This window comes from Peromyscus californicus, unplaced genomic scaffold (assembly GCF_007827085.1).
Source record: "Peromyscus californicus insignis strain IS unplaced genomic scaffold, ASM782708v3 Scaffold_4__1_contigs__length_199733344, whole genome shotgun sequence".
NCBI classification, from domain to species: domain Eukaryota; kingdom Metazoa; phylum Chordata; class Mammalia; order Rodentia; family Cricetidae; genus Peromyscus; species Peromyscus californicus.
In genome coordinates this window covers 76,168,774-76,194,599 of record NW_026294562.1, presented here as the reverse complement: position 1 = coordinate 76,194,599, position 25,826 = coordinate 76,168,774, and the positions used below count along the sequence as shown (strand labels likewise).

General features: G+C 50.4%; 2 protein-coding genes across 6 annotated transcripts; both read right to left on the bottom strand.

Moving 5' to 3' along the window:
* Positions 1-8,328: 8,328 nt before the first annotated feature.
* Positions 8,329-12,470, bottom strand: Cd2bp2 (CD2 cytoplasmic tail binding protein 2). Of its 5 annotated transcripts, none has more exons than XM_052761623.1 (7): positions 12,356-12,470; positions 11,765-11,865; positions 11,420-11,555; positions 11,145-11,302; positions 10,609-11,044; positions 10,424-10,530; positions 8,329-10,348 (listed from the first exon to the last, which is right to left on the bottom strand). In XM_052761623.1, exons 2-7 carry the CDS (start codon positions 11,840-11,842, stop codon positions 10,238-10,240), a joined length of 1,026 nt encoding a protein of 341 aa, XP_052617583.1. In that variant the 5' UTR covers positions 11,843-11,865; positions 12,356-12,470; the 3' UTR covers positions 8,329-10,237. The 5 variants fall into 5 exon arrangements, with proteins under 5 accessions (XP_052617583.1, XP_052617584.1, XP_052617586.1 ...); XM_052761624.1 differs by having other exon boundaries at positions 11,765-11,871; positions 12,356-12,430; XM_052761626.1 differs by lacking the exon at positions 12,356-12,470 and adding an exon at positions 12,298-12,316 and having other exon boundaries at positions 11,765-11,871.
* Positions 12,471-14,069: 1,599 nt separating this feature from the next.
* Positions 14,070-25,766, bottom strand: Tbc1d10b (TBC1 domain family member 10B). The gene is made up of 9 exons (XM_052761620.1): positions 24,716-25,766; positions 21,576-21,675; positions 21,191-21,298; positions 20,982-21,088; positions 16,627-16,741; positions 16,436-16,501; positions 16,060-16,249; positions 15,603-15,757; positions 14,070-15,516 (listed from the first exon to the last, which is right to left on the bottom strand). The coding sequence occupies exons 1-9, from the start codon at positions 25,657-25,659 to the stop codon at positions 14,881-14,883; spliced, it is 2,421 nt and encodes an 806-aa protein (XP_052617580.1). The 5' UTR covers positions 25,660-25,766; the 3' UTR covers positions 14,070-14,880.
* Positions 25,767-25,826: the final 60 nt, after the last annotated feature.

Genomic DNA, 25,826 nt, shown 5'->3' with positions numbered 1-25,826 from the left:
CGGATCTCTGAGTTTGAGGACAGCCTGGTCTACAGAGTAAATTCCAGGACAGCCAATGCTATGTAGAGAGACCCTGTCAGAAAACAAACAGGGGATGGAGAGATGGCTCAGCAGTTAAGAGCACTGGCTGCTCAACCAGAGGTCCTGTGTTCAATTCCCAGCACCACACAGTGACTCATAGTCATCTATAAGGAGATCCGATGCCCTCTTCTGTCATGTAGGCATCCATGCAAATAGAGCACTCATATACAAAAATAAACAAATCCTTAATAAACAAACAACAAAGAAAAACCCAAGAAATGTGGTGGCACAGAAATCCAAGGGATTGCAGAGTGGGTAAGAAGCTTGTTGCCAAGAGTGACAACCTTTCACCACCCAGGTACACGGGGTAGAAAAACTCCCATGATGCCTCTGACTGCCCAGACATGTGCAGTAGTATGTGAGCACATACATCCGTACAATGCACGTGTGCGCGTGGGCACACGAACTAGATAGATAGACAGATAGATAGATAGATAGATAGATAGATAGATAGACAGACAGACAGACAGACAGATAGATAGATAGATAGATAGATAGATAGATAGATAGATAGATAAACAAATACTTTTTAAAAATAGAGGGAGGCCAGGCAGTGGTGGCACATGCCTTTAATCCCAGCACTTGAGAGGCAGAGGCAGGCGGATCTCTGAGTTGAGGCCAGCCTGGGCTACAGAGTGAGTTCCAGGACAGAGAAACTCTGTCTCCAAAAAAACAAAAGAGAGAGAAAGATAGAGAGAGATGTGGTGACACAGAGCTGTCATTCTAGACTTGTAGGGCTGTAGCAGGAGGAACAGGAATTCTAAACCAACCCAGACTACAGAATGAGACCTTGTCACCAGAAAAAAAAAAAAAAAAAAAAAAAAAAAAAAGGAAGGAGGGAGGGAGGGAGGGAGGGAAGAGAGAGGAGGACAAAGGAAAGAAACATGAAGGAGCGAAGAATTCCTGTTCCTGTGGGGAGATGGGCAGTTCCGGGAGACTGGCGGGAGGAGGTTCTCCACAACCCTCCTGTCCACAGCTGCTCTGCATCCACCCATGTGGAGGGGGGCGTTTGACCTCTCCCAGGACCCTCTGGAGGCATGCAGCCTGTGGGCTTTGATCAGATGGTCCTGAACGTGTCTAGGCTTATTTTTACCTAGTAACTTGCCTGGCATCTTTTTTTGTTTGTTTGTCTGTTTGTTTGTTTCTTCAAGACAGGGTTTCACTGTGTAACCCTGGCTGTCCTGGATCTCGCTCTCCTGGATCTCGCTCTGTAGCCCAGGCTGGCCCAGAACTCATAGAGATCTGCCTGCCTCTGCCTCCCGAGTGCTGGGATTAAGGCATGTGCCAGCACCACCCGGCCTTGCCTGGCATCTTTCCTGGTATTGTTCTGTGCTTAGGCAAATGTACTACCACTGCCTGACACTTGTCATTTAGTACACTCACACATATAGCGCTGCAGCACAGGACCCAACTGGCAAGTGTGTAACAGGTACACCATTTAGGTTTGTATAGTAACACTCTGTAATGTTGGCACAACAATACAAATTGTATAAAAAAGGAAAAAGCAATCACCTAATGAGGTGCTGCTGAGATGGTGCCCCCCCACTCTTTTTATCATTTTATTTTATGTGTATGGAGGTTTTGTCTGTATGTATATCTGTGTTCCACCTGTGTGCCTGCTGCCTGTGGAGGCCAGATGGGGACCTCAACCTTACTAATATTGTGACCCTTTAATAAAGTTCCTCATGTTGTGGTGACCCCTCAACCATAAAATTATTTTCATTGCTACTTAACTGTAATTTTGCTACTGTTATGAATCATAATGTAAATATCTCTGTTTTCTGATGGTCCTAGGTGACCCCTGTGAAAGGGTCCTTCAACTCCCAAAGGGTCATGACGCACAGGTTGAGAGCAACTGCCCTAGAGCCAGAGTTACAGATGGTTGTGCACCTCCACGTGGGTGCTGGGAATCGAACCCAGGTCCTCTGCAAGAGCAGCCAGTGCTCTTAATCACTGGACCAACTCTCCAGCCTGACACCTCCAATTCTTTTTTTTGTTTGTTTGTTTGTTTTGAGACAGGGTTTCTCTGCAGTTTTGGAGCCTGTCCTGGATCTCACTCTGTAGACCAGGCTGGCCTCGAACTCACAGAGATCCACCTGCCTCTGCCTCCCGAGTGCTGGGATTAAAGGCATGGGCCACCACCGCCCCGGCTGACAACCCCAATTCTTTTTTTTTTTTTTTTTTTTTTTTTTTTTTTTTTGGTTTTTCGAGACAGGGTTTCTCTGTGTAGCTTTGCGCCTTTCCTGGATCTCGCGCTGTAGACCAGGCTGGCCTCGAACTCACAGAGATCCGCCTGCCTCTGCCTCCCGAGTGCTGGGATTAAAGGCGTGCGCCACCACCGCCCGGCTCAACCCCAATTCTTAAGTGGCACATGACTAGATAAAACTGTACAAGGCACCTCCAAAGCTTGCCTAGCACCTCAGCATGCTCAAGTCTCGGGTTTCCTTGCAGGGAGAGAGTCCAGATGGTGACTTAGAAGGACAGACACAAAACAAAACAAAAGATACTGATTTAAAAAAATGAAAAGCAGAGGCTGGAGAGCTGGCTCAGCAGTAAAGAGCCCTGGCTGCTCTTGTGGAGGACCCGGGTTCATTCCCAGCACCCACAGGTGGCTCACATCTATAACTCCACTTTGCAGGGTTCCAACACCCTCTCCTGGGCTCCAAAGGCAGCACTACACACTCATGGTGCAGACATACATGCAAACATGTATACACATGAAAACAAGTAAAGTCTTGAACAATGATTCCCCCCCACCTCACCACACACACACACACACACACACACACACACACACACACACACCAAATATACTAAAATCCAGCAGATGGATGTCGTGGCTCTGGAGCCTCCTCATGTGGGAAGGAATGGTGAGTGTGTGTCAAAGACACTGACATTAAGACCCCTCCAACCCGCCTGGCTTGTGGAACAAAACCACTCTTTTTTTTGCTTAGTTGGGTTTTTGTTAGTTGGTGGTGTTAAGACAGATCTCATGTAGCCCAGGCTATCCTTAACCCTGCTATGTAAACTAAGGATGATTTGAATTCCTGATCCTCCTGCCTCTGAAAGGACCAAGCAGACGCCATAACAGGCTGTCAGTCTTCTCTCAGAGATCAGGCCTCAATTGCAGTTTCCTGAGACTTGAGCAAGCAGTTTCTGGGAGGGCCCTGAACAAAAGACATAGTCCTTGCAGTAGCTCCCTTTCTGCACATACTCTGACCGCTCAAGGTTCAGCCAGTTGTTTACTGTCTGGGACCCCTCACCAACTTAGAGCTACGTGCATTGGTCAATGTAAACATGCGAGGCCAGCCAGCCCTCATGGTAGCTTAAGGACAGAGCCTGGGACTTGTCCAGGCCTGCCCAAAAATGATAACTGTAACCCCCAATCAGTAAATTCAAAGTTTACACACCCTCACCCAATCATATGACACAAAGGCTTGTACCACCCTGCTTGCAGTTTTTCCCTTTAAAAACCCCTCACCCTGAGAGCTCAGGGCCGTCCTCCTCCACCCACTGTGTCGAGTGTTGGACACGGACCAAGCCTGGGCTTGCTTGTTACCAATAAACCCCTGTGTGTTTTGCATCAGATATCGGCTCTGTGGTGGTCTTTCGACGTAGGCACAACACCTCTACCTCCCAAGTGCTGGGTTGCAAGCATGTATCAGCACACTTGGTTGCTGTTTCATTTGGGGGGCTCTATAGCTTAGGCTTTCCTGAAACTTGAGACTCTCCTGTCTCAGTCTGTGGAGTGCTGGAATCACAGGTATATCCGACCACACCCCACCCCGTTTATTTTAGCCACTTTAGTCCTTGTCTCCATGGGTTCTCCAGATGCCCAAGACAGAATCCAACACCCTGGACCTCACCCAGAGTGTCCAGATCCCCTGCCTCGCATGGCTTGTTATTTCTTTGGTAAGAGGCAGCAGTCCGAGTTAGGTGTGTTGAATGCTATGGTGTCATCTACATCTTTGACCTTAAGCCCTTCTTGTAATTTGCTCACAGGATACTCCACGGAGTAAGTTTCACTCACTGTGTTAGTTTTATGTCACCTTGACACAAGGTAGAGTCATATGGGAAGAGGAACTCTCAACTGAGAAAATGTCTCCATAAGATTTGCCGGTAGGCAACTCTGGAGTACATTTTCTTGATTGATGATTGATAGGAAGGGCCCAAGCTCGCTGTAGTGCCCATAGTGTAGGCCATCCCACCCCTGGGCTGGTGGTCCTGGATGCCATAAGCTGAGCAAGCTAGTAAGCAGCATTCCTCCATGGTCTCTGCTTCAGTTTCTGGCTCCTGGTTCCTGCCCTGACTTCCCTCAATGATGGAGCATGACCTGAGAATAAACAATGAAATAAACCCTTTCCTCCAGAAGTTCCTTTTGGTCATGATGTCTTGTTGTTGGTTTTTATTTTGTTTTGTTGTTTTTGAGACAGGGTTTCTCTGTGTAGCTCTGGCTGTCTTGGAACTCCATCCTTAGACCAGGCTGGCCTTGAACTCGGAGATCCATCTGCCTCTGCCTCCTGATTAAAGGTGTGTGCCATCATCACCTGGCTTAGGTCATGATGTTTTTATCACAGCAAGGAAAACATTAACTAAGACACCCACCAGTGCCCTCTGGGTTCAAACGTCTATATACCATCATCCAAACTACACCTTACCTTCCTAGTCGGCAAAGCAAACAGCCCCACAAGAATTTCGGCTCCTGATCCTCCTGCCCCGGCCTCACAAGGGCTGGGGTCACAGGTATGAGCCACACCCAGCCATCACATTCTCTTTGGTCTGCCTCTGGAAATACGGACGGGGAAAAGCTGGCTTATTTTCTCTGTCATCAGCACTCTACCTCTCTCTAAGGCTAACTAGTGGAGAACACTGTGGGAAAGGTGGTTGATAAGTTTTAGGCCTCCTGAAGGCCTCTCCACCGATGCAGCAAACTGAATCAGACTGAATTAGGAAAAGCCCAGGTTTAATGGGTAAAGTGTTCACAGGTGATTCCTGGCCCCTCAGAGAGGAGACAGGGCCAAGAGACCGGAAGAACCATGTGTCTGTTTTCTGGGATGCAGCTTACATACCTTGTGGGAGTGGTCTTGAGCCTCTCTGGGGGAGCAGCTGTGTTTGGTGGGCTTTGGGGAAAGAGATAGGGGAGGGGAGTGGAGGTGGATCTTCCACCAGACTCCTTCCAAACAGTGGTTTAGTTACTGAATTACACATCTGAGTTACACACTCAGTGGAAGAAACAACCACCAAGTTGGCAAGTGGGGAGTGGAAACCGGGAAGCCCAGAGCTAAGTCTGTAGCTGTTTGGAGGTCCGCCATCCAGCTCCCAAATAAATACATGGAGACTTATTCTTTTTCTTTTTTTTTTTTTTTTTTTTTGGTTTTTCGAGACAGGGTTTCTCTGTGTAGCTTTGCGCCTTTCCTGGGACTCACTTGGTAGCCCAGGCTGGCCTCGAACTCACAGAGATCCGCCTGGCTCTGCCTCCCGAGTGCTGGGATTAAAAGCGTGCGCCACCACCGCCCGGCTCTTTTTCTTTTTTTGATGTTGTTTTTTTAGATTTATTTATTATGTATACAGTGTTCTGTCTGCAGGCCAGAAGAGGGCACCAGATCTCATTACAGATGGTTGTGAGCCACCATGTGGTTGCTGGGAATTGAACTCAGGACCTCAGGAAGAGCAGCCAGTGCTCTTAAGCGCTGAGCCATCTCTCCAACCCCGGAGACCTATTCTTACTTATGAATGCCTGGCCTTAGCTTGGCTTGTTTCTAGCCAGCTTTTGTAACTTCAATTATCCTGTTTCTCTTTAACTATGTTTTGTCTCCGGGCTTCTACCTTTCTTTATTCTATACATCTTTCTTTCCTTCTTATTCCGTGGCTGGCTGTGGCTGGCCCCTGATGTCTTCCTCTCCTTCTTCTGCTCCTCACTCTCTTCCCCAGATTTCTCCTTCTATTTATTCTCTCTGCATGCCAACCCCGCCTATCCTTTCTCCTGCCTTGCTATTGGCTGTTCAGGTCTTTATTAGACCAATCAGGTGTTTTAGGCAGGCAAAGTAACACAGCTTCACAGAGTTAAACAAGTGCACCATAAAAGAATGCAGCACATCTTCACATCACTAAAAAAATATTCCACAGCATAAATGAATGTAAGACATCTTTAATATTCCACAACGTAAGTCCCTATGGATTGCTCTTTCCCTGGCAGCTGGAGAGAAAGGGCTCCCAAGGTAAGCTGCTTTCTTTCAGTCTTCTGCTCCATGGAGTTCAGCCTCACCACAGGCCCACAGCAATTGTGGGCTGAAACCTCAAAAACTGACACAAGAAAAATCTTTCCTGGCGGTGGGGGTGGAGGAGGGGGACAGGGAAAGAGGGAAACAGTGCCTCGGGCCAGGCTTGGGGGATTAAAATGATCTGCTCCACTCGGCAGTCCGTGACTGGTATATGGTGAAGGCAAAAGAAAAAGGAAAAAAAATAGTAGCAGGGCTGGAATCAGACAATGGAAGACCTTCTCAAGTAGCTTCTAGCTTTGGGACTTTATCTCAAGAGCAGCCATTAACAGTGTTAAATAAAAAAAAGAAAGAAAAGAAACTGAGCATGGCACACCTCCTAACTCCAGCAGTCAAGGGGGTGAGACAGGAAGAGTCATTCAAGGGCAGCCTGGACACCGAGAAATAAAACATTTTTATAACAGGGCCCGGGAGATGGTTCGGCTGGTAAAGGTATTTGCTATCAAGCCAAACCACCTGATCAATCCCCAGGACCCACATGACTCCCATCCTCTGTCCTCCACATGTACAACATGACGCGTGTGAGTGTGCACACACAAATAAATGTAATTTTAAAATACGTTTAAGGGTTAGGGATGTTGCTCAGTGGTAAAGCAGTTGCTTAACACAACGCCTTGAATATAATTCTCCCAAACCCCTCCCCACACCAAAAAGGCAAACCCCACAACTGGGCTGGGCAACTCCTCGGTGGTAGAATGTTTGCCCAGCAGATGCAAATCCCTGGGTCCACTCCACTGCAGAGTGGGCAACGCAAGCTGGACTTGATGGGGGGGGTCAAATCTGGGTGGGGAGGGAATAAGGTCGGCTGAGAGGCACTGGAGAAGGGAAATGAATATAATTAAAATATATTGTATGAAATCCTCAATTAATTAATGTTTTTTTTTTAAGTCCTGGGTTCCACCTCTTGCATTACATTCAAGAATAAAAATACAGGACAGTAGGGGAAAACCAGTAAAATCCAAATAAAATGTGAAGCCTAGTAATAGTAACATGCCATGCATCCAAAAGACAATTAAACAACAAAGAACGAAGCACTAGGGCTGCCGTGGTGGCGGAGCACACCTTTAATCCCAGAGCTCAAGGCAGAGGTCACCTTGGTGTACAGAGTGAGTTCCAGGCTAGCCAGAGCTACATAGAAAAACCCTATCCAAAAATAAATAAATGAATAAAGTTACATACTACACCATGCATAAACTCTAAAAACAGGTATAAAAAGTGAGACAGAAGAGATCATACACTGTATGGTTCCATTTATCCAAAACACCCACAAATCTAGAGACAGGGTGTTGGCAGAGGCCGCCAGGGCTAGAGAATGAGTCATCAGCTAACGTCACAGCTCAGTTGTTTTAATTAAAAAAAAATTTAATGTTATGTGTATGGGGATTTGCCTACATGTTATGTCTGCACCACATATGTGCCCCATGCCTGCAGAATCGAGAAAGCATGACATTCCCTGGAACCCAAGTTAGAGATGACCGTGAGCCAATATGTAAGTACTGAGCATCAAACCTTGGTCCTTTCAACTGCCCAGGCATCTCTCTAGCCCGTTTTTTTTTTTTTTTTTTTTTTTTTTTTAATTACATTGTAGTTTTATTATTAGGGAGGGAGGGAATTTACCTAGCACTTGGGAAACAGAGACAGGCAGATCTCTGTAAGTTCAAGACTAACCTGTCTACATAGTGAAATCCAGGACAACCAGAGTATAGAGACCCTGTCTCAAAAAACTAAACAACACAAAACAAAAACCCACTCAATTACTGGCTTTGTGCTGAGAAAGTCCATGGTCATACCACTTTGAATGCTGTATCCAATCTCAAAGCTAAGCAGGGCTGGGCCTCGTTGATGCTGAGATGGGAGACCTACAAAGACCTCTGTGGTGAGGCACTAATAGGATTCCAAGGTGGTCATGGCTCCAAGTAGGTGTGTATTCATTTCCCACTGGTGCTTTATCAAATGACCACAACTCAAGTGGCTTAACACAGATTTATTATCTTACAATTCTGGAGGTTACAAGTCCAAAGCTGGGTTATCACTGCTGCACTGCACTCGTCTGAGAAGAACCCATCTTCTGTATTTTCTGTTTCTCCTGGCCACCTGCACCCTGACTCATACTCCTCTCTTCCATCTTTCAGACAGAGTCCTCTGCTCTCTTGCTGGGAGTCTCTCAGTTCCTTTTCCAGCATAAGGACCCAGTGACCACAATGGTCCCAACCCAATAATCAAAGGTAATCTCCTGGTTTCAAAGACTCTCAATTTTGTTCAGCATGTGGCTCACACCTTTAATCTCAACACTTAGTAGGTGGAGGCAGGTAGATCTCTTGTGAGTTCCAGGTCAGCCAGGGCTACACAGTGAGACCCCCATCTCAAAAAATTTAAGGGGAAAAAAAAAAATCAACTTCACCAAATCTGCACAGCCCCCTCCCCTCTGCCACATAAAGCGTAACGTAATATTCACAGGGTCTGGGGTCAGGAGTGGGTATCTTTAGGGATTGATATTCTGCCCCCTCATGGATGTCAACAGCGAAATGCACTCAGAAAGCAGTAAGGGGAAGAAATCAGCTCTAGACCGGTCAAATCTGAGGAACCTGGAGGACACCTAGGGGAAGCACTTAGTGTCCATCTCACCAAACACTTGTGAATACTCACTCAGGCTACGGGCACGGCAGGACTTATAGGCACCCATCCCTAGACACCAGCTTTTCACTTCTAGTATCTCCGAAAGCAAGTCCATCCTTTAACCAGTAACACCTTACACTAACATTAAGAGATGTCTCACCACTAATGGGCTTCTCGAAGTCAAAGAAACTGTGGTCTAGGCTGTCAGTAAACAGGGTCTAATTGTTAGAGAAGTCGGAGGTCTCTGCATCAAGCAGCCCCAACCAAGCCAAAGCCCCTACTTTCCAAGTTCCTAGCCTGGTCCTGCTAGTCTGTAGCTCTCAGGGTACTTCCCATGTACAGGTGTGTACAGGGGAGGTGAGCACAGAGCAGCACTGTGTGTGTGTGTGTGTGTGTGTGTGTGTGTGTGAAGCACTGTTGTTAGGTCCCTGTCTGTCCCACAGCCCTCCACTGCACTCGGCTTCCTGGCAGGGGAAGAGTCCAGGGATGTTTCCTCAAGGCACCAGCCCTATGCCAGAGATGTGGGAGCCCAGAAAATGTAAGCTGCAGGGCCTGAGAGGCAAAGGAAGCAAAGCTTTCTGCCAAGAAAGGTCAGGGGAAGCAGCTCACTGGGTCTGGGCCAGCTCCCTAATTTACTCTGTGATCTCCAGAAGTCACTGGCCCTCTCTGTGCATGGTGGCCCAAGTGACTCTGGAGGGCTACTAAGTTCATACTTTACCTAAGAGCTATGGGAACTACTGCAAGGGACAGAAAAATCAGACTGGGGGGAAGCGGAGAACCCATGTTTAAGAGACTTCCTGTGCACTCTCAACAGGATCTCAAACTCTCTCAAATGTCCCAGTTATGAGCAAGGGGGCCGCCAGGTAGAGAATCTGAGGTCCTAAAAGCCAAAGATCAGCAGAACAAGGACTTGCAGGGGAGGCGGGAGAACAGAGTGACTGAAGGGAATTTAACATGGCAAGTCACAGGACACCAGGCAGGCCCTACCATTGCCACCAAGGGGGGAAAACATCTGAGGTGGTCCAAGACACCAGAGAAGCACCTGAGGAAGTCTCTTGGGAGGAAACACTCAGGACCAGGTGAGGCCAACAGGAGCTATGAAGAGCCCTGGCTTCTGGCTATCAGCACAGTCCAGGCCCTGATGCACACTCAGGCTTTTATTGGGAAAGGGGAACTGGCTGAAAAGTAGCTTCCAGGGCAGCTGGGGCCTCCTCTGCCAAGTCCGAGAAAGAAGGGGCTGCCACGCTGGGCCCTTGGGAGGCTCATGTGTAGAGATCAAAATCAATGCGTTTGGAATTGTAGAACTGACCGCCTGGAGGGTCCAGCTTCCGGCAATAGACGCCATCCGGGAAGTAGCCTTCACTGACCCAAGTCTGCAGGAAGAGCGGACAAAGCTGAGGAAAGGTGACAGGAGCGGGGAAGGACGGACAAGACAGGAAGGGGCTTACCTGCATCTGGGCGCTGGTGAACGGTCCGTACAGCTCTGCATCCCCTGTGTTCTGCCACTTATACTCCCACATCACATCCATCAGACCATCTCCCACCGACTCTGCGTCTAAAACAACAAAGGTATTTGGGCCTCAGGCGCCCAGTCTCCTGCCCACACCACCCCTCCTGTGCCCGCCAAGCTTACCTCCTTTATGGGCAGGGGTTGGGGTTTCCAGCTCCCCCTCGGTCACTTCCTCGGCAAACATGTCCAGGGAGGGCGGAGGTGTGGGGTTGTTGGATCCCTGGGTCCGACACCCCAAGCCCTTCAGTCGCATGGCCAGCCGTTCCCTTGTCTCCTGGTACACACCGAGGTTGCCTCGGGCCACCATTTGATCAGCCAACCCAGAGAGCCGGTCCAGGCGCTGTGGGGAACTGGGCCGTCCAGTCCCCTTGCTGTCCCCTTTGCCTCCTCCTCGGGCCCCCAGGCGCCGAAGAGCCCCAGCTACTGTCTCTCTTGGCAACAGCAGCTCCAACAGTCCCTCCAGGAGGGCTTGGGCACTCATTGGAGTCTGACCCAGGCTGTCTTCCTCCTCTGAGTCTGACACCTGGTGCTTGTCAGGCGGCCGTTCCTTGATCCTCACCTATAAGGGAAAGGTAATTATTATTTCCTACAAACTTCCACCAGGGCCCAGGCCCAGCACCTCCGTTCCGGCCCAGCCAGGACAGCTCCTGGGGCCACACCCAGTCAATGTTGTCCAACCAGCTGTCTCGGATCTGCGCATCCTGGTTCAGGAAGTAGTTGCCGTCAGCGTCAAAGTGGCCTTCCTCCATCTCTTCCTGCAGGTTGAAGGGTGTGATCCTCACACCCCCCTCACTTGGGAGAGTAGCTGCTTCCTGACCTGCACCAAAGACATGGGGACCCCACGCTAGGCATGCAAAAAAGAAAGAAGCTCACCTCCGACCTCCATATTCAGACTGGTCCCTCCAACACAGCTAATGCTTTGGGAATAGCTCACCTTCTACATCCTCTGAGGCCAGGATATCATACTTGCTGGACCCCTCCTCATCATCATCCTCCTCATCACTGTCTAATGAGTGTTTACCTTTGAAGCGGCTCCCAGGACCCCCTGCTCCAGCCACAGGGTCCACCAGCTGTGAGGAAGAAGCAGCAAATGAAAAATTCAATCTACTGGCTAGTTTCCCAAATATTCCGGGATCGGTATCCAAACTGGAAACCTCCCAAATCCCGTGCACCAGGGAAAACTAACCCTTTATTTCCTTTCCCAGCTTTCCTCCCAGCAGACTCCTTCCTCCTATTTCCCCTCAGTCCTCCACAGAACTTAGGAGTCTGACCATCTCACCTTCTTTTTGGGGACACTGATTTCATCTTCATCATCCTCATCTCCCACACCTTGAAAAGTCACTTTCCTCTTTGGCATGACTGACAGAACACTTCCTCCAGCTGGACCTCGGATAAAGATATGGACGGAGTAAGGAAATTAGGTAAGGAGAGCCGGCCGCGAGAGCGCCTGGGCACCAAAACCATTTTTCTTGGTAAGCGCCAGGTCCCGTTTGGGAGAGGAAGGACCACTAAACCATCTGAAAGGAGAGCTAGCAGGCGGGACGTCTGCGATTGGTTTGGCAATTCAGAGCCGCCAAAGGAGGACACGTGAAGGATCTCCGCCCCCGCGTGGACCCTGTGGGTACTCCCACCCAGGAAAGAGAGCCAGGCTCCCTACGTCATCACTCCCCTACCAGTCCAGAGCACAGAACTCAACCAGCCCTCCCACCCGGGTGCCCTCAGAGGCCGGTCGGACCCAAGAGCCGGCGCCCTAGTTGCTTCGAACCCTCAATTCCACGCAGCGACTGCTCGGCCACGTTTGATTCGGCGTACAGATTAAGGAAGAAGCAAATCCGCAAGGATTCGAACAGTCTCGCCGACTGGTGCTCACCTAGGAACCCAGGGTCAGGCGGGGAAGAAAAGGAAAGATGCTTTCGCCAGTATTACATCCGGGGCACTCGCCTCCATCACCCGGAAGGAGATTTCGGAGGACGCCATGAGGGCCGGAAGTGGCTTCACTCCTATCCAAAAGACTGTGGGAGCGGGCGGATGTATACCTTTAGCCGAGGCAGTCTCCGCAGGAAGTGACGTAAGGTCCAAAAACGACTCGCGTGAACTCTGGTATACCTGCTTCACCAGGCTTTGAGGATGGCGGGAAGTGTTTTTTATTCCTCTGCAGTGGAGGCTCTGGTGAGGACGTGGCGCTCTGTCTGCTTAAAGAGGTGGCCAAGGCCTGGATGGAAGGACAAAGGCCGAGCAGAGGCTGTGGTTCCAGTTTGACATTATAGAGAGGATTCTTTGCGCCCAACGGCGTTCAGTAGAAACCCTGCTTTCCAAGCTTGACACAGCTCCAGCCCTCGGGAAATAGAGGCAGCATTGATTGTCGCGAGATTGAGCCCAACGGGGACACAACGTGAGACTGTCTTTTAAAAAAAAATCCTTTTCTTCCTGAGTCCTGTTTCTGATTGTCAGCACTTGGGCACTTTCCAAACCTAGCTCCTTTTAGGACCCAGGAAGTCATTTGCTGCATGTCTGTTCCCTACTCAATTCCTAGTTTCTGCAGTGGAACAGCCATAACAGGAAGTGGCACTGACATTGGTGCTCAGCGCTCAGCCAGAAACCCATAATGTCCTGCTCTCAGGTACACCCAGAAAAGCTCTTGAACTAATTGCAAAGTGAAGCCTACCCCACCCTTTAGCAAACTGCGAGGTGATGGAATCCGGCTCCGGCAGAGGTGGAGCCAGGTGAGATCGTCCTCGTATAGTGAGGTCTAGATATGGAGCTCTTGGGAACGGCTCAAAGCCAGAACACCTCCACCCCAGGCTAGCTAGCTCAGGTGATCCTGCAGGAGCTGGATGAGGGTGGCCAGATGGACCACACCTTTCTCCTCCAGGATTTTCTCCATTCTGAATCACCATGAAATTTCACTGGAAATGTGTCCTCAGTTTCTTGCATGAGCACAGAACACAGGTCCTCGACCAGGAGGGCATCTTGCTAAGGAGCCTGAAACACCAGCTCCCAGCACTGCTGGTTCATCCGGGAGGGAACTTCCTCTTCTACCTACCTGGAGACCACACACCCGAGCCTCATCCTGCTGAAGAACTGCCAAGAGGAGCTCCACCTTAGGGCCACAGAACCCCGTGCCTTTACTGTCCTGACCCCTGGGTAGAAAGGTGGGGGGGCCACAAGGTAGCCACAAAAAACAACTGGGCGATAGGCTGTGGGCACCTGCTGAGATGAACTGAAGGCAGCTAGTCCACCTTAGAAACGCAGTACCAGGAACTGTACCAAGCTGCTGACCGAGAATTTAGCTCAGTCTGGAGACTGGTTTTACAGCCCCCCACTTCGGCTTCTAGGAGTTGCACAAGCATGTCGGAAAGGAGATCCCAGTGCTTTGAGCTGTCCCAGGAAACCAGTGATAGTTGAGGCAGCAGATCTCAGGCAAAGCTGAGGCAGGAGGTGGACCACTATGCTTGTTGATCAGAGATGGAGCAAGGGTCTAGATGTACCTGCTAAGGTCAGCAGACAGCGCTTATGGTGACTCAGACTTTCTTCCTGGCTCCCCTTACCCCAAAGCCCTCTTTAAATAACAAGGCAGGAGACAGTTCCAGGTATAACAGCAGGTTCTTTTTCCGGTTCCTTAAAGCGCCACAAAACCACCACTGGGATGGGACCAAGACAGAAGAGAATGTAAACATTGGGTTCCACCCCTGGACTCAAGGGAAGACCCTTATTCAGAGAGGGGCTTGATGGCTGGAAAGGAACAAAATGAGACAGGCTTCCTGATGAGGCAGCAGAGAGGCCTGAGCATACAAAGCAAGTGGGTTAGGAGGGAGAGCAGGACACAGGTGGAAAGGAAATGGAGGACATTTCCTTGCATGTCCCCTTAAATAAACTGGAGTACAGGAGCACTGTGGAACACAGGTCAGAGCACTCCACCCCAGGCCAACCTGACCTTCTGTACATAATTACAACACAAGGATATCCAGGAGAGAGAAAACAGCCTTGGCCCCCAGAAAGACAGTGGGGTGACAGGCAGGGCCCCAAGACAGGAAAAGGAACCTAGCTCCACCATCTAAGGGAAGCCACTGGAGTGTAAGAATCTGCAACTCTAACTGTCATTGCCAAGAGTCACCCTTGTGACAAACTGCAAATGAAGACAGCACCCCAGAGGGAATTCGCAGGCCTGACAGAGACCCAAGCTGGGCCTAAGTGGACGAAGAGTCTCCAGACTTGGTCACTGCTACCCTAGGAAATATAGCTGTCCCATGCACTGTGGCTGTCCTGGCCATGTAGGATCAGCAGCTGGCAAGGAGTCAGGGGAATCAAGCCACTTTCCTCAGAAAAAGGAAGAGCCTGCCAAGGGAGCTGGGAGAACCCCCCTGCCAGGCCATGTCATCCCGACCCAGCAAGAGGTCAGAAGTAAGCATCCTGCCGGGCTTCAGCCGCAGACCTGTCCCCACCGTCATGGGGTGCGGGAGGCCCATCTGCCTTTCGACGCAAGGAAAGTTTCCGGCCTTGGCCCTTCTTCTCCTGTCTCTGCCGCTCCTTCTCCTGCTCTCTTTCCCGTTTCTGCCGCTCCTTCTCCTGCTCTCTTTCCCGTTTCTGCCGCTCCTTCTCCTGTCTCTGCCGCTCCTTCTCTCGCTCCTTCTCCTGTTTCTGGCGTTCTTTCTCCTGCCGCCGCCGAGCCTCCTTGCTGGTGCCCAGTGGGGTGCTGTTGCCAGTAGGTGAAGGAAGTGACGGATGCAGTCCCTCAGCAGTGACGACGGCCCCAGGGACGGGGCCAGCACTAGCCCTGCGGACAGGAGGTGGTGGGGAAGGAGCCCCTCCAGCTGCCCGGGAGCCTCTGCTCTTAAGACTAGGGAGGCTGAGGAGGCTGGAGGAAGGGCCCAGGGGAGGCTGCTGCCGCCTGCGCTCCTCATGGATGGCTCGGGAGCCATGTAGTCGCCGTGAGGGCCGATACTGTAGCTCTCCCCTCGTCTCCCGCCACTTCTTCAGCTGGGCTGCATTCTCTCGCTCAATCAATGTTTCTGTCACTGGGAGGTTGGTTACCTAGACAGAAGACATGGGAGCCAGAGTAGAGATGGGTTTGGGTATGGGCTGAGGCGGACCAAGGGGTGCTGAGGCTCAAGGCCTACCTCATGCACCAGGAAGTCCTCCTGCATACACTGTTGTGGCAGGTTTCGAAGCTGCTCCATGGTTTCATACATGCCTTGACAGGAACGAAGCTTCTCCACAGTACCCAATGTGTGTCGCAGCAAGACCAGAGCCACTCGGAAGATGATCTTAACGCCTAGAGGGTCAGAGAGGGGCGCAAAGAGAGATCAGGTCCAGGATCTCAGCCTGTGTCATGTAGAAAAGGCAGTCCCTGTTGCTGTTTACTGCCCTCCTTACAGGTGAAGGAAGCTGCTACAGGTTGCAGGTTTCTAGAAGGCAAGCAGACTCTAGACTGGTGGCTTGAATCAAGACGGGTCCTGTTTTTCCTGCCTGCAGACTGCCTATTCTGAAGCTTAGGCCCAACAATACTTTTGTCCATGGTCTACCAATAAAGTGACAAATCCTAGCCCTCCTCAGCCTAGGAGGCAACTGAAATACCTTCACAGAAAAACATGTCCCAGACACGCAGCACTGAAGCCCAGGGGAGGGTGCGGGCAAAGATGCACATGAACCATTCTGTCATGTAGAGCACGGGGTCAATGCGCTGCCGCCGAAGATGCCGATGTGCCAGCGGGGAAGCCCGGCGCAGGAGCGCAAAAAAGATTTCTCCATCCAACTGAATGGCCTCCTAGAAGTGGTGGGAAGAGCAATGAGAAACATCTCTGGCTTGCTAAGTTCCCTCAGGGCACAATGAAACCTAAGAGGGTGTCTTAACCTCAGTGGTAGAGGAACAGGACAAATGAGGCAAGGCAAGGACCTAGGGCAGCCGTGGGGGAAATCACAGCCCCAGTGCACCCAGATTCCAGACACTCACCAGTCCTGCACTGTAGTAACCTGGGAGGTACTTGTCGCAGATCTGTACCAGGCACCAAAAGGCTTGCTAAGAAGGGCAAGAACAAGGAGGCAGGGATGGGTCCTGAGAAGCAGGGAGTAGGCAGCTCTCCCATCACCACAGTGTGTGGAGATCTTCCCGCCCCCGCCCCAACCAGGTCCACATATGCTGACCTCGGCAGGCATATGCATGAGCAGCACGGCAGCCACGGGGGCCTGGGCCTGACAGTAGCCCTCGTCAGGCCTGTAGATGGTATAGGCCTTGAGGATTCGGTACAGGTCCTGTTGCCTAAGTGAGTGCAGAAGATGGCAGTTATCAAACCTGCCCTAACCCTGGACACGAACTCTCTCACAGCAAGTTCCAAGCTAGTCTATCTGGGCTTTACCACCACTTAGCCATCTGTCTTCCCAGACCTGCCTACCAGAGGTTCAGTCACACCACTCTAGGCTCGAGCCTTTCACCCTTGGCTGCATACCCCATAAACTTCCTACCCATTTCCTTCTTCACCTGCAACCACCCCCAAAGCAATCATGGTCATTGTCTCCAGGAACTTGTCAATAGCCACAGTATCAGCCCTTCTCTGGAACCAAGTGTTTTTATACCCCAGGGCAGGCAATCAACAGGGTTATCTGTTTCACTGGATTTCATCAGACTCCCAGCATGTCAAATAATCCTGGTTCCTGGTGAAGGCCAGGAAACCAGCTGGACCTCACATCTTCCTCTTATCTCTGTACTGAGCCAGATCTGTGCTCCAGCCCTTCTCCTTTTCTCTGCTGAGTTCCATCATATCCGATAGTTCCATCTACTCCAAAGCAGCTTCCCAGAGGGCAGCTACCAAGTCTGAGCCACACTGTATCCTGAACGTCAGTGACGTCTGTCCTCTCTGCCCTCCATAGCTTCTTCCTTCTCTGACTTCTATTTCTACCAAGTCTGAGCCACACTGTATCCTGAACGTCAGTGACGTCTGTCCTCTCTGCCCCTCCATAACTTCTTCTCTGACTTCTATTTCTTGCCCCAAAACATCTATCGACCTCCCAGATCTCCCTGCTTCCGGTCATAGTGCTAATACTGCTTATATTAGCACCACCCCAAACCCAGTCATTTATGTCTTATCTGCAACTACATCACTATTACTTTAAAAATTTTTTGAGGTGGGGTTTCACATAGCCCTTGCTGGGTTCTAACCCTTTGTCCCCAAAAATGGCCCTGAATCCTGATCCTCCTGCCTCCCCATCTCTCTAGTACCAGGATTAAAGATATGGATCATCACACTTAGTTTTCTGTGGTGCTGAAAATCACTCAGCGCTTCATGCATGCTAGACAAGCACTCTACTGGATGAGCTACATTCCCACCCTATTTACTTACTTTGTATTTACTTCGCAAAAGTTCTAATAAAATAACATATTTGATGATGCTGATTATTTTACCTCATAGTAAAAGTAATCTATACCGAACTAACACTAACAAAATACTGTAGTTGGAGAGATGGCTCAGTAGTTAAAAAGCACTTTTTGCTCTTGCAGAGGACCCAAGTTCAGCTCCCAGTACCCACATACATGGTGACTCACAACCATCTGTAATTCCAGTTCCAAATGATCCCACACCTCTTCTGACATCCTCTGGCACCAAACATACAAAAATGTAGCCTCTACTATATCCACCCTTCTGCCTATGACTAGATCCCAGTCTTCCTTTCTGCTGTGAGTATGCCATCTTTTCTGCTTCATCCATTTTTCTATTAAATCATTCCCATCAGCATAGTAATAATCTGCTTTTTAAATTATTTATTTTGCAGTTCTAGGTTTGAACCCAGGGCTCTGTGCATGCTAGGCAAGCACTCTATCACTGAGCTACATGTCCAGGCCTGCTGTTTCTTCTTTTTTTTCTTACTGAGGTTGTCAGGCTTGTAAATCAAGTGCCTTTATTCACTCAGCCTCCTCACTGACCCTCACTCTGTGTCCCTTCATCCCACTCTCCCCTCCAAAGAACACACTTTCTCTCCTTACCTAGTCAGCCACGCTGCTCGAGGAACTACACTCACTGTCCCGTGTCCTTCCTTCTGTAGGCATTTGCCTACTGCTCCCCAAAAGTGCCTTTATCAAATCATTAAGAAGCCAGCTGGAGTGGCTCACACCTTTAACTCCAGGACTCAAGAGGCTGAGGCAGGCTGAAGATTTCTGGAACTCTGAGGCTAGCTCAGCTATAAATGCAAGACTGTCTCAAAAGCAGTCACTAATGACTTCTATACTGTTATGTCCAAACTAATTCACTAATTCTCAGATTTGATTTCCTCATCCCTCAGCACCATTTCCTGAAGTGGGTCCTTGAGGCTCTTCTTCACTTTCTTTCAGAAGTCACACTCTCCCTCCTACCTCTATGGCTTCTGGCCCTAGTGTCCTCTGTCAATTTTTTTCATCGTCTCATCCTCAAAGCACTGGTACTTCAGGGCTCAAGCTTGCTTGCTTACCTTCTTTTTTTTTTGAGACGGGTCTCACTATGCATGTCTGGCTGGCCTAAGACTCACTATGTTGTAGACTGGATTAGCCTAAACCTCGAAGGGATCCACCTGCCTCTGCCTACCCAGTCCTGGGATTAAAAGGTGTGCCCACACAGCAGGTCACATCTTCCTTTTGAGTCTATACTTGCGGCTCTGTGACCTCATCTTGTTCCGTGGGGAGTCTAATCCCTCCATAAGCACACTTTCAATTCCCAACTTATTGCCAATTTATACTATTTTCCTGAAATCCAGGCTTATAATTTATTGGGTACCCAAACTGCCTACGTGCCCTGGATGTCCAATAAGCAACCCCTCTCCTAGTTTGAGACAGAATCTTACTCTAGCCAAACTGTCCTGGAACTCAAGATGTAAGACTGGCCTTAAATTCATGGCAATCTTCCTGCCTCAGCTTCCTAAGTGTTGATTTGATGCCCAGCTCCCACCCCAACACATAAAAGTCTACCTAAGTACCTGAGACTACAGGCATGAGCTACCAGGTCTGACTCTAAAACTTCTGACATAACCCCAAACCTACCTGTCCCCGCAATTCTCTGATTTGACTAGCAGGTAACAAGTCTCTCACACTAACTGTTCTTGTAACCCTGTCCCCACATGATCTCCTCCTCCTTCAGTACTTCAGACCCCTCTCCACTACTTCACACACACGCTCCCCTTCATCTGGGACTGTCTATTCCCACACGAAGGGATCTGGGGTTTTACCATCGCTGTCATCTGTGACTGGAACAGTGCTTGGCAGAAGTAGGTACTCAACTGCTATTTGTTAAAAGATGGCCGTTTATTTAAGCTAGGCATGGTGGTCCATATCTAAAATCCTAGCACTCGGGAGACTGCAGCAGAATACTGAGTTCAGATCACTCTGGGCTACCCAGCAAGTTCAAGGTCATTCTTTTTTTTTTTTTTTAAAGATTTATTTATTTATGTATACACTGTTCTGCCTGCATGTCTGCCTACAGGCCAGAAGAGGGCACCAGATCTCATTACAGATGGTTGTGAGCCACCATGTGGTTGCTGGGAATTGAACTCAGGACCTTCGGGAGAGCAGCCAGTGCTCTTAACCTCTGAGCCATCTCTCCAGCCCTCAAGGTCATTCTTTTTTTTTTTTTAAAGATTTATTTATTAAGTATACAGCATGTATGACAGCAGTCCAGAAGAGGGCACCAGATCTCATTACAGATGGTTGTGAGCCACCATGTGGTTGCTGGGAATTGAACTCAGGACCTCTGGAAGAGCAGTCAGTGCTTTTAACCTCTGAGCCATCTCTCCAGCCCCTCAAGGTCATTCTTAAAAAAAAAAAACAAAAAACAAAAAACTCACACTGTCTATGGTAGTGGTGGCATGCTTTTTAATCTTAGCACTTGGGAGACAGAGATAGATAGGATTTTGAAGTCAGTATGGTCTACATAGTCAGACCCTGTCTCAAAGAAAAAACAAACAAACAATACATACATATTGTTTTTTATATTACATAAAGAAAGAAAAATGTTCATCTAGGGCCGAGAACATAGCTCAGAGGTAGAAGACTTGCCTAGCATATGAGAGGCCCTAGGTATGAGCTCCAACACAACAGAAAGGCCATATAACTACCTAAGATCGCCTTGTATACTAATAAGGAGTGGTACCTATATTTCATCTTGAGGAAGCTTAACCTACAGAACAAAAATCCAAGTGCTTTGGCTCTTAGTGAACTGGCCCAAACTTCCAGATTCAGCACTATAAAACCCCACTGTCCAGACACTGCTTACGGAACTTCTCATGGAAGAAAATCCTACCCTGTCCTAGCCCCAACTATCTTTTAAAACCCAGCACAAATACAACCTCAATAGTCCTTGATGTGCTACACAAAGGCCACATTAGAATCTCCCTAGACACTTAACTCTACTTGACACTCAACCGATTAACAATCAGTCTTCTAAGAACCCTAGAGGGCAAGAATTGCTTGGAGCAAGCCCTGTATCTACCCAGAACCTTCACAGATGTTTGCTAACTGACCCACACAGTCAGGCTCTTACCCATGCCCTCCTCGAGCAGCAAACATTTCATGGAAAGGGAACTGGCGATGCAAGTCCTTCTCAATCACATCCAGCCACTTGGGGTCCCCAGGGGCCCGTTCCAGCTCCTACAACAGGAGAGCAGGGATTACCTCAGGATCTGGAAGAACTGACTTCTCCTACAGAGACAGTGCCATGTGTCTCCCTCCACACCTTGGAGTTGCACAAACCTCAAACTTGCCCGGGTTCTGCTCCAAAAGTTCCTTGCTATTAGACAGGTACTGCCAGGCCTTGGCTCTGAGAGATGAGGGGATCCCTTTCCGGCAGCGAAGTTTTACCTAAGGCAGAGTAGCATCAAGGGTGACAGCTTCATGGCTGGAACATTCTCCAAGCTTTCCCCACCAGCCATCAGGCTCCCAGAGACATTCCTCCCACGTGCCAGATGTGACAAAGCTGGACCTGGCCTGGCTACAGTTTAAAGCTCCTCCTTCCAAGGCCTAAACTAAAGCACCACTGATCTTCAATGTGTTAGGAGGGCAGATAGTTTCTGGGCTTTCCAGCACTGCCCCTCCCCCACCCCTGCACATGGCCCAACCCACCATACAGCCCTCAAACCTTCTGGAAACGCCGTGACAGCCACTTATCCCAGTTACTGAACATTTCCAGCCATTTGAGCTCCCTCTGCCGAGCCACATCCACAGGAATAGAGCTCTCTCTGCAGAATCAGAGTAAGTATGGAAGAGGTCAGTGGCAGTAGTACAGAGCCCAGGCTACTGGGGAAACTGAGCCAGCCAGTTCCCTCAGGCTCAACTGAGAAACTAGAAATTGTGAGATCAAAATTTCAATATTTGGCCATCTAAAGCCTTGTCCACCACATTTTAAAGGCTTCCTTTTCTACTGGATCTTTACACCCAGAATTCAAATCCCATTTCTGACATATCCAATTTTGGTAAATACTGACAAGATACATTCTGGCTAGTGATGTAGCTCAGTGACACTGTGCTTGTCTTGCATGTGAAGGGGCCTGAATTCAGTCCCAGCACTGCAAAAATAATAATAATTAAATATAAGTCACATTTTGTATTAAATCTGGATCTAAGTCCTAGTTTTACCATTTAACCATTGCGTGACCTTGAACAAATCACTTAATTTCTCTAGGCCTCAGTTTCCTCATTTGTAAGGTAGAGAAAATAACAATATCCACCTGAAAGGACTTGTCAATTGCCTATAGTGGGGGCTCACTTAGTACACGTCGTGACCTCTCGTTTTAGCCTATGAGACACGAGATTTCTTGGACCATCTGTGACTTCCTTTCCCCCTCTTTGCAACCTTCCCAGATTCCCAACCAAATGAATGCTCCTGCCCTGATACTGTTCTGTCAGCTCCATCTGTCTGGCAATGGTTGGTTACTTACAGGAACCAGTTCCAGGAGACAAAATGGAAGAGCGAGTGAGCACGGGTTTTAGAAATTCCACAAACTAAGTCAAAACCCAGTTCTGCCCCTTAGAAGCCAGGAAGTCTTGCCATGTGAGTGACCTGGGTGTTGTCCTCGGCTATCACCAGGATGCCACTACCTAGACTCAGAGGACTGTAAGAAAAATGCATAAACTGGGTGGTGGTGGCACACACCTTTAATCCCAGCACTGGGGAGGCAGAGGCAGGTGGATCTCTGTGAGTTTGAGGCCAGCCTGGTCTACAAAGAGAGTTCCAGGACAGCCAGGGCTATTACAGAGAAATCCTATCTAAAAAAAACAAAACAAAACAAAACAACCAACCAATCAAGCAAAGAGCATAAAAAAGACTGTTAAATATGAGCTCATCATATATTAATTTATTTTGTGCTAGATACTCCCTAAACAGAGACGTCATCTCTCATTTCTGTCAGAAATCAGCTCCACACTCTCAGAGCTGGGAAGAGTAAGTTGCCTTTCCTGCCCTTAGGAACACCAGCACTTACAAAGGCAGGGAAGGACCGGAGAGATGGCCCAGCTCAAACAGCACTGGATGCTCTGGGAGAGAACCAGGGTTCAGTTCCCAGCACTCACATGGCAGCTAACCAAGGTCCGGAAAAAACTGCAGTTCCAGAGGATCTGAAGCTCTCTCTGCCTCCCTGGGTACTGCATGCACATGGTGCACAGACATGAGTGCAGGCCAAACACCCATCTACACAAGAACTTTGATAAATCTTACAAACAGAAAGGGTGTGCACGTCCACTAGGACATGAAAAATGCAGTGACATAAGAGTCGTTATTACGAGGACAGCAGTATCAGGGAAGGCTTCCTGAAGGAAAGAACATCAGCGGTGTACCAAAAGGAGTGAAGAGAAACTAGGAGGCAGAGAGGGGAAGAAGGGCATTCCTGGCAGGTGGATAGGCCTGAATAATCCACTGCTAATTTAGAACAGAGCCTGGCACACAAAGCGTGGACTTTACCCTGTAAGAGAAAAAGTGTTCGCGCTAATATATTACCATCAGCCTTGTCTCGGAGGTAGTTCCTCTGGCATGGAAGACAGATTCTGAAGTGACAGTTACAGAAAGAGAAACGGCACCCAGCACCGTGCCTGACACAGGAACAATATTCTAAAACTGAATTTGACCCACGTTCCTCTGACTGGTACTGAGGAGTGTCCACTGGTCACAGATCCACGTTATTTGAGGGAGGAAATCAAGGGCGCTAGTTTTGTCTCTTATAAGCTGAAAAAGGTGCGGGAGAAAGGACCAGAGCCAAACTTCAGTCAGTGGAGTTCTGACGGTGAGTGCTGGTGCCCAATCAAGTTTTCTGAGTCTTGTTAGCTTATAAGCCCTGCCTGTAGTACTCCCCCCCCCCCCATCTTCCTGATTGACAGCCTCTTCAGCAGAATTCTCACATCCAGGTGCTCACAAAACCCTCTGATCTCTAGGCTAACCCCAACCAACTATATTGAAACCAGCTGTTTAGGCATTCCCTCCAGAAGAACTCCCTGATAGTACTGCTTCAGTCTTGCTCAGTACAGGCCTGGCTGCAGTGTCCTTGGGCGATGCTCGAGGCTGCACTAACCAGGTTACTGACTAGCGAGCAGGTTAAGAGAGCACAGGAGCAATGGTCAGGATCCAGAGAGGGGGAAGGAAGAAGTCAGAGCGATCACACCCCCACCTTAGGAGTGACTCAGGCCCCTCCCTGGAAGGAACTAGGAAAGTCCGACTAGGGTAGGGGAGATGAGGAAATGGGGAAGAGGCCACCCCATCCCTTTCCTTCAGTGAAAATACAAGCCTGCTCTCTCACAGAAGCCCTGCCTTCGGGGCCTCTCCTCCATCAACCAGACTTCCTCCCCACACCCTTCTGCCTACTGCCTTTTTGAAGGTGCCTGCATCCTTCTCGCCCTCAGGGACCCAAGGTGTCTACCAGAACCCTGGTCCAACCCACCTTCCAGAATATTTGGCCTTTTTGTTAAGAGTTTCATACCAAGCAGTTAGCATCTTAGCTGCTTAGCAGGTATCATCTCATTCAACCCTTCAATCCACAGGGGAAACTGAGGCACGGGAACAGGGACACTACTAGCTCAAGGACACAGACCTAGGCAAGGTCTAGGCTTAAACCCCGATAACTGCCTTGATCCCTGATCCCCAACTCTGAAGTCACAGAAGCATCAGGATGCTCTGGGCACTACAGATCCTGCTCATGACTCCCTGGGTCAGGACTGGCCAGGCGCATCATTTCGCCTTCCCCCACCCCAGCTTCCACAGGCAGCCCCACGGGGTGTCCACGGTGTACTCACAGGCTGCCTGAGTACTGGCTGCCCCCAAGGAAACCATACTTGTCCGTCTTGCGCAGGGCCAGCCCATTTATCTCCGAGTCCGAACCCATGGAGCTCACATCATCCGCCAAGGACTCCAAGGTCCCGGACATGAGGCTCACGGAGTCCAGGTAGCTCAGGGTGTCCGGGGCTTGCCCTCGAGGCCCAGAGATGCCAGGTCCTAGGCTGGACGTGGAGCCCAGGTCTTGAAAGTTTTCAGCAGGCTCCGGAGCCGGGGTCACCGTCACCACAGCCACCGGAGCCTCACACGTCCCGGGAGGGCCTGCGACAGGCCCTGAGGGGTCGTCCGGCGGCGGCGCGGGCCCTGCCGGTGCTGATGGAGCAGCTCCATGTCCACCTGTCACCTGGCCCGCTCCACCCCGTGCAGTCACTCCTGAAGCCACTGTGGTTCCCGGCTTGGGGGCAACCGGGGGTTTGGCAGTCAGGGCTCCAGGCGCCGTCCTGGAAGGGGTCCGAGTGGGGGTCCCGGGTCCTGGGACGGGCGAGGCTCGAGCCTCTTCCGTCTTCGGAGTGTCTGCCCTCGAAGCCAAGGCCACCGACGTCTCTGCTCCTGCCTCTGCCGCCGCCGCCGCCGCCGCCGCCGCCGCCGGTGCGGGGGACTCTTGCGTCTTCGCGGCTTCGGCTGAGGCCTCCAGGGTCAGCACCACCACCGTGCTGCCCGCGCCCGTCGCGCCCGTCGCGGCCGTCGCGGCCGTGGTCGGTGCCGATCCTGGAACCCAGGCGGGCTGAGCTTCCCCGGGGACCACCAGGTTGACGGGGGCAGACGTGGCCGTAGTCACCGGCGGTCCCGGTGCCACCACTACGACCGGCCCAGCCCGGGAACCCCGGGGCGGGGGCGAAGGGGCAGCCGCGGAGGCGCCGTGACGGCGCGGCGGGGCCACCAGGGGCGCCGGGCCGGTCTCCATAGCGGTGGGCCGCCCCTCACATCCCCCCCGCCGCGGAGGCCGCAGAAGGCGCCGCCCCTCAGGCCGCCCCGGAGCAGCCCGGCCCGGGCTGCAGAGAGGGCGAAGGGCGCGGCTCGGCGCGCGCCGGGGGCGGGGCGGGGCGGGGCGGGGCGGGACCGGGCGGCGGG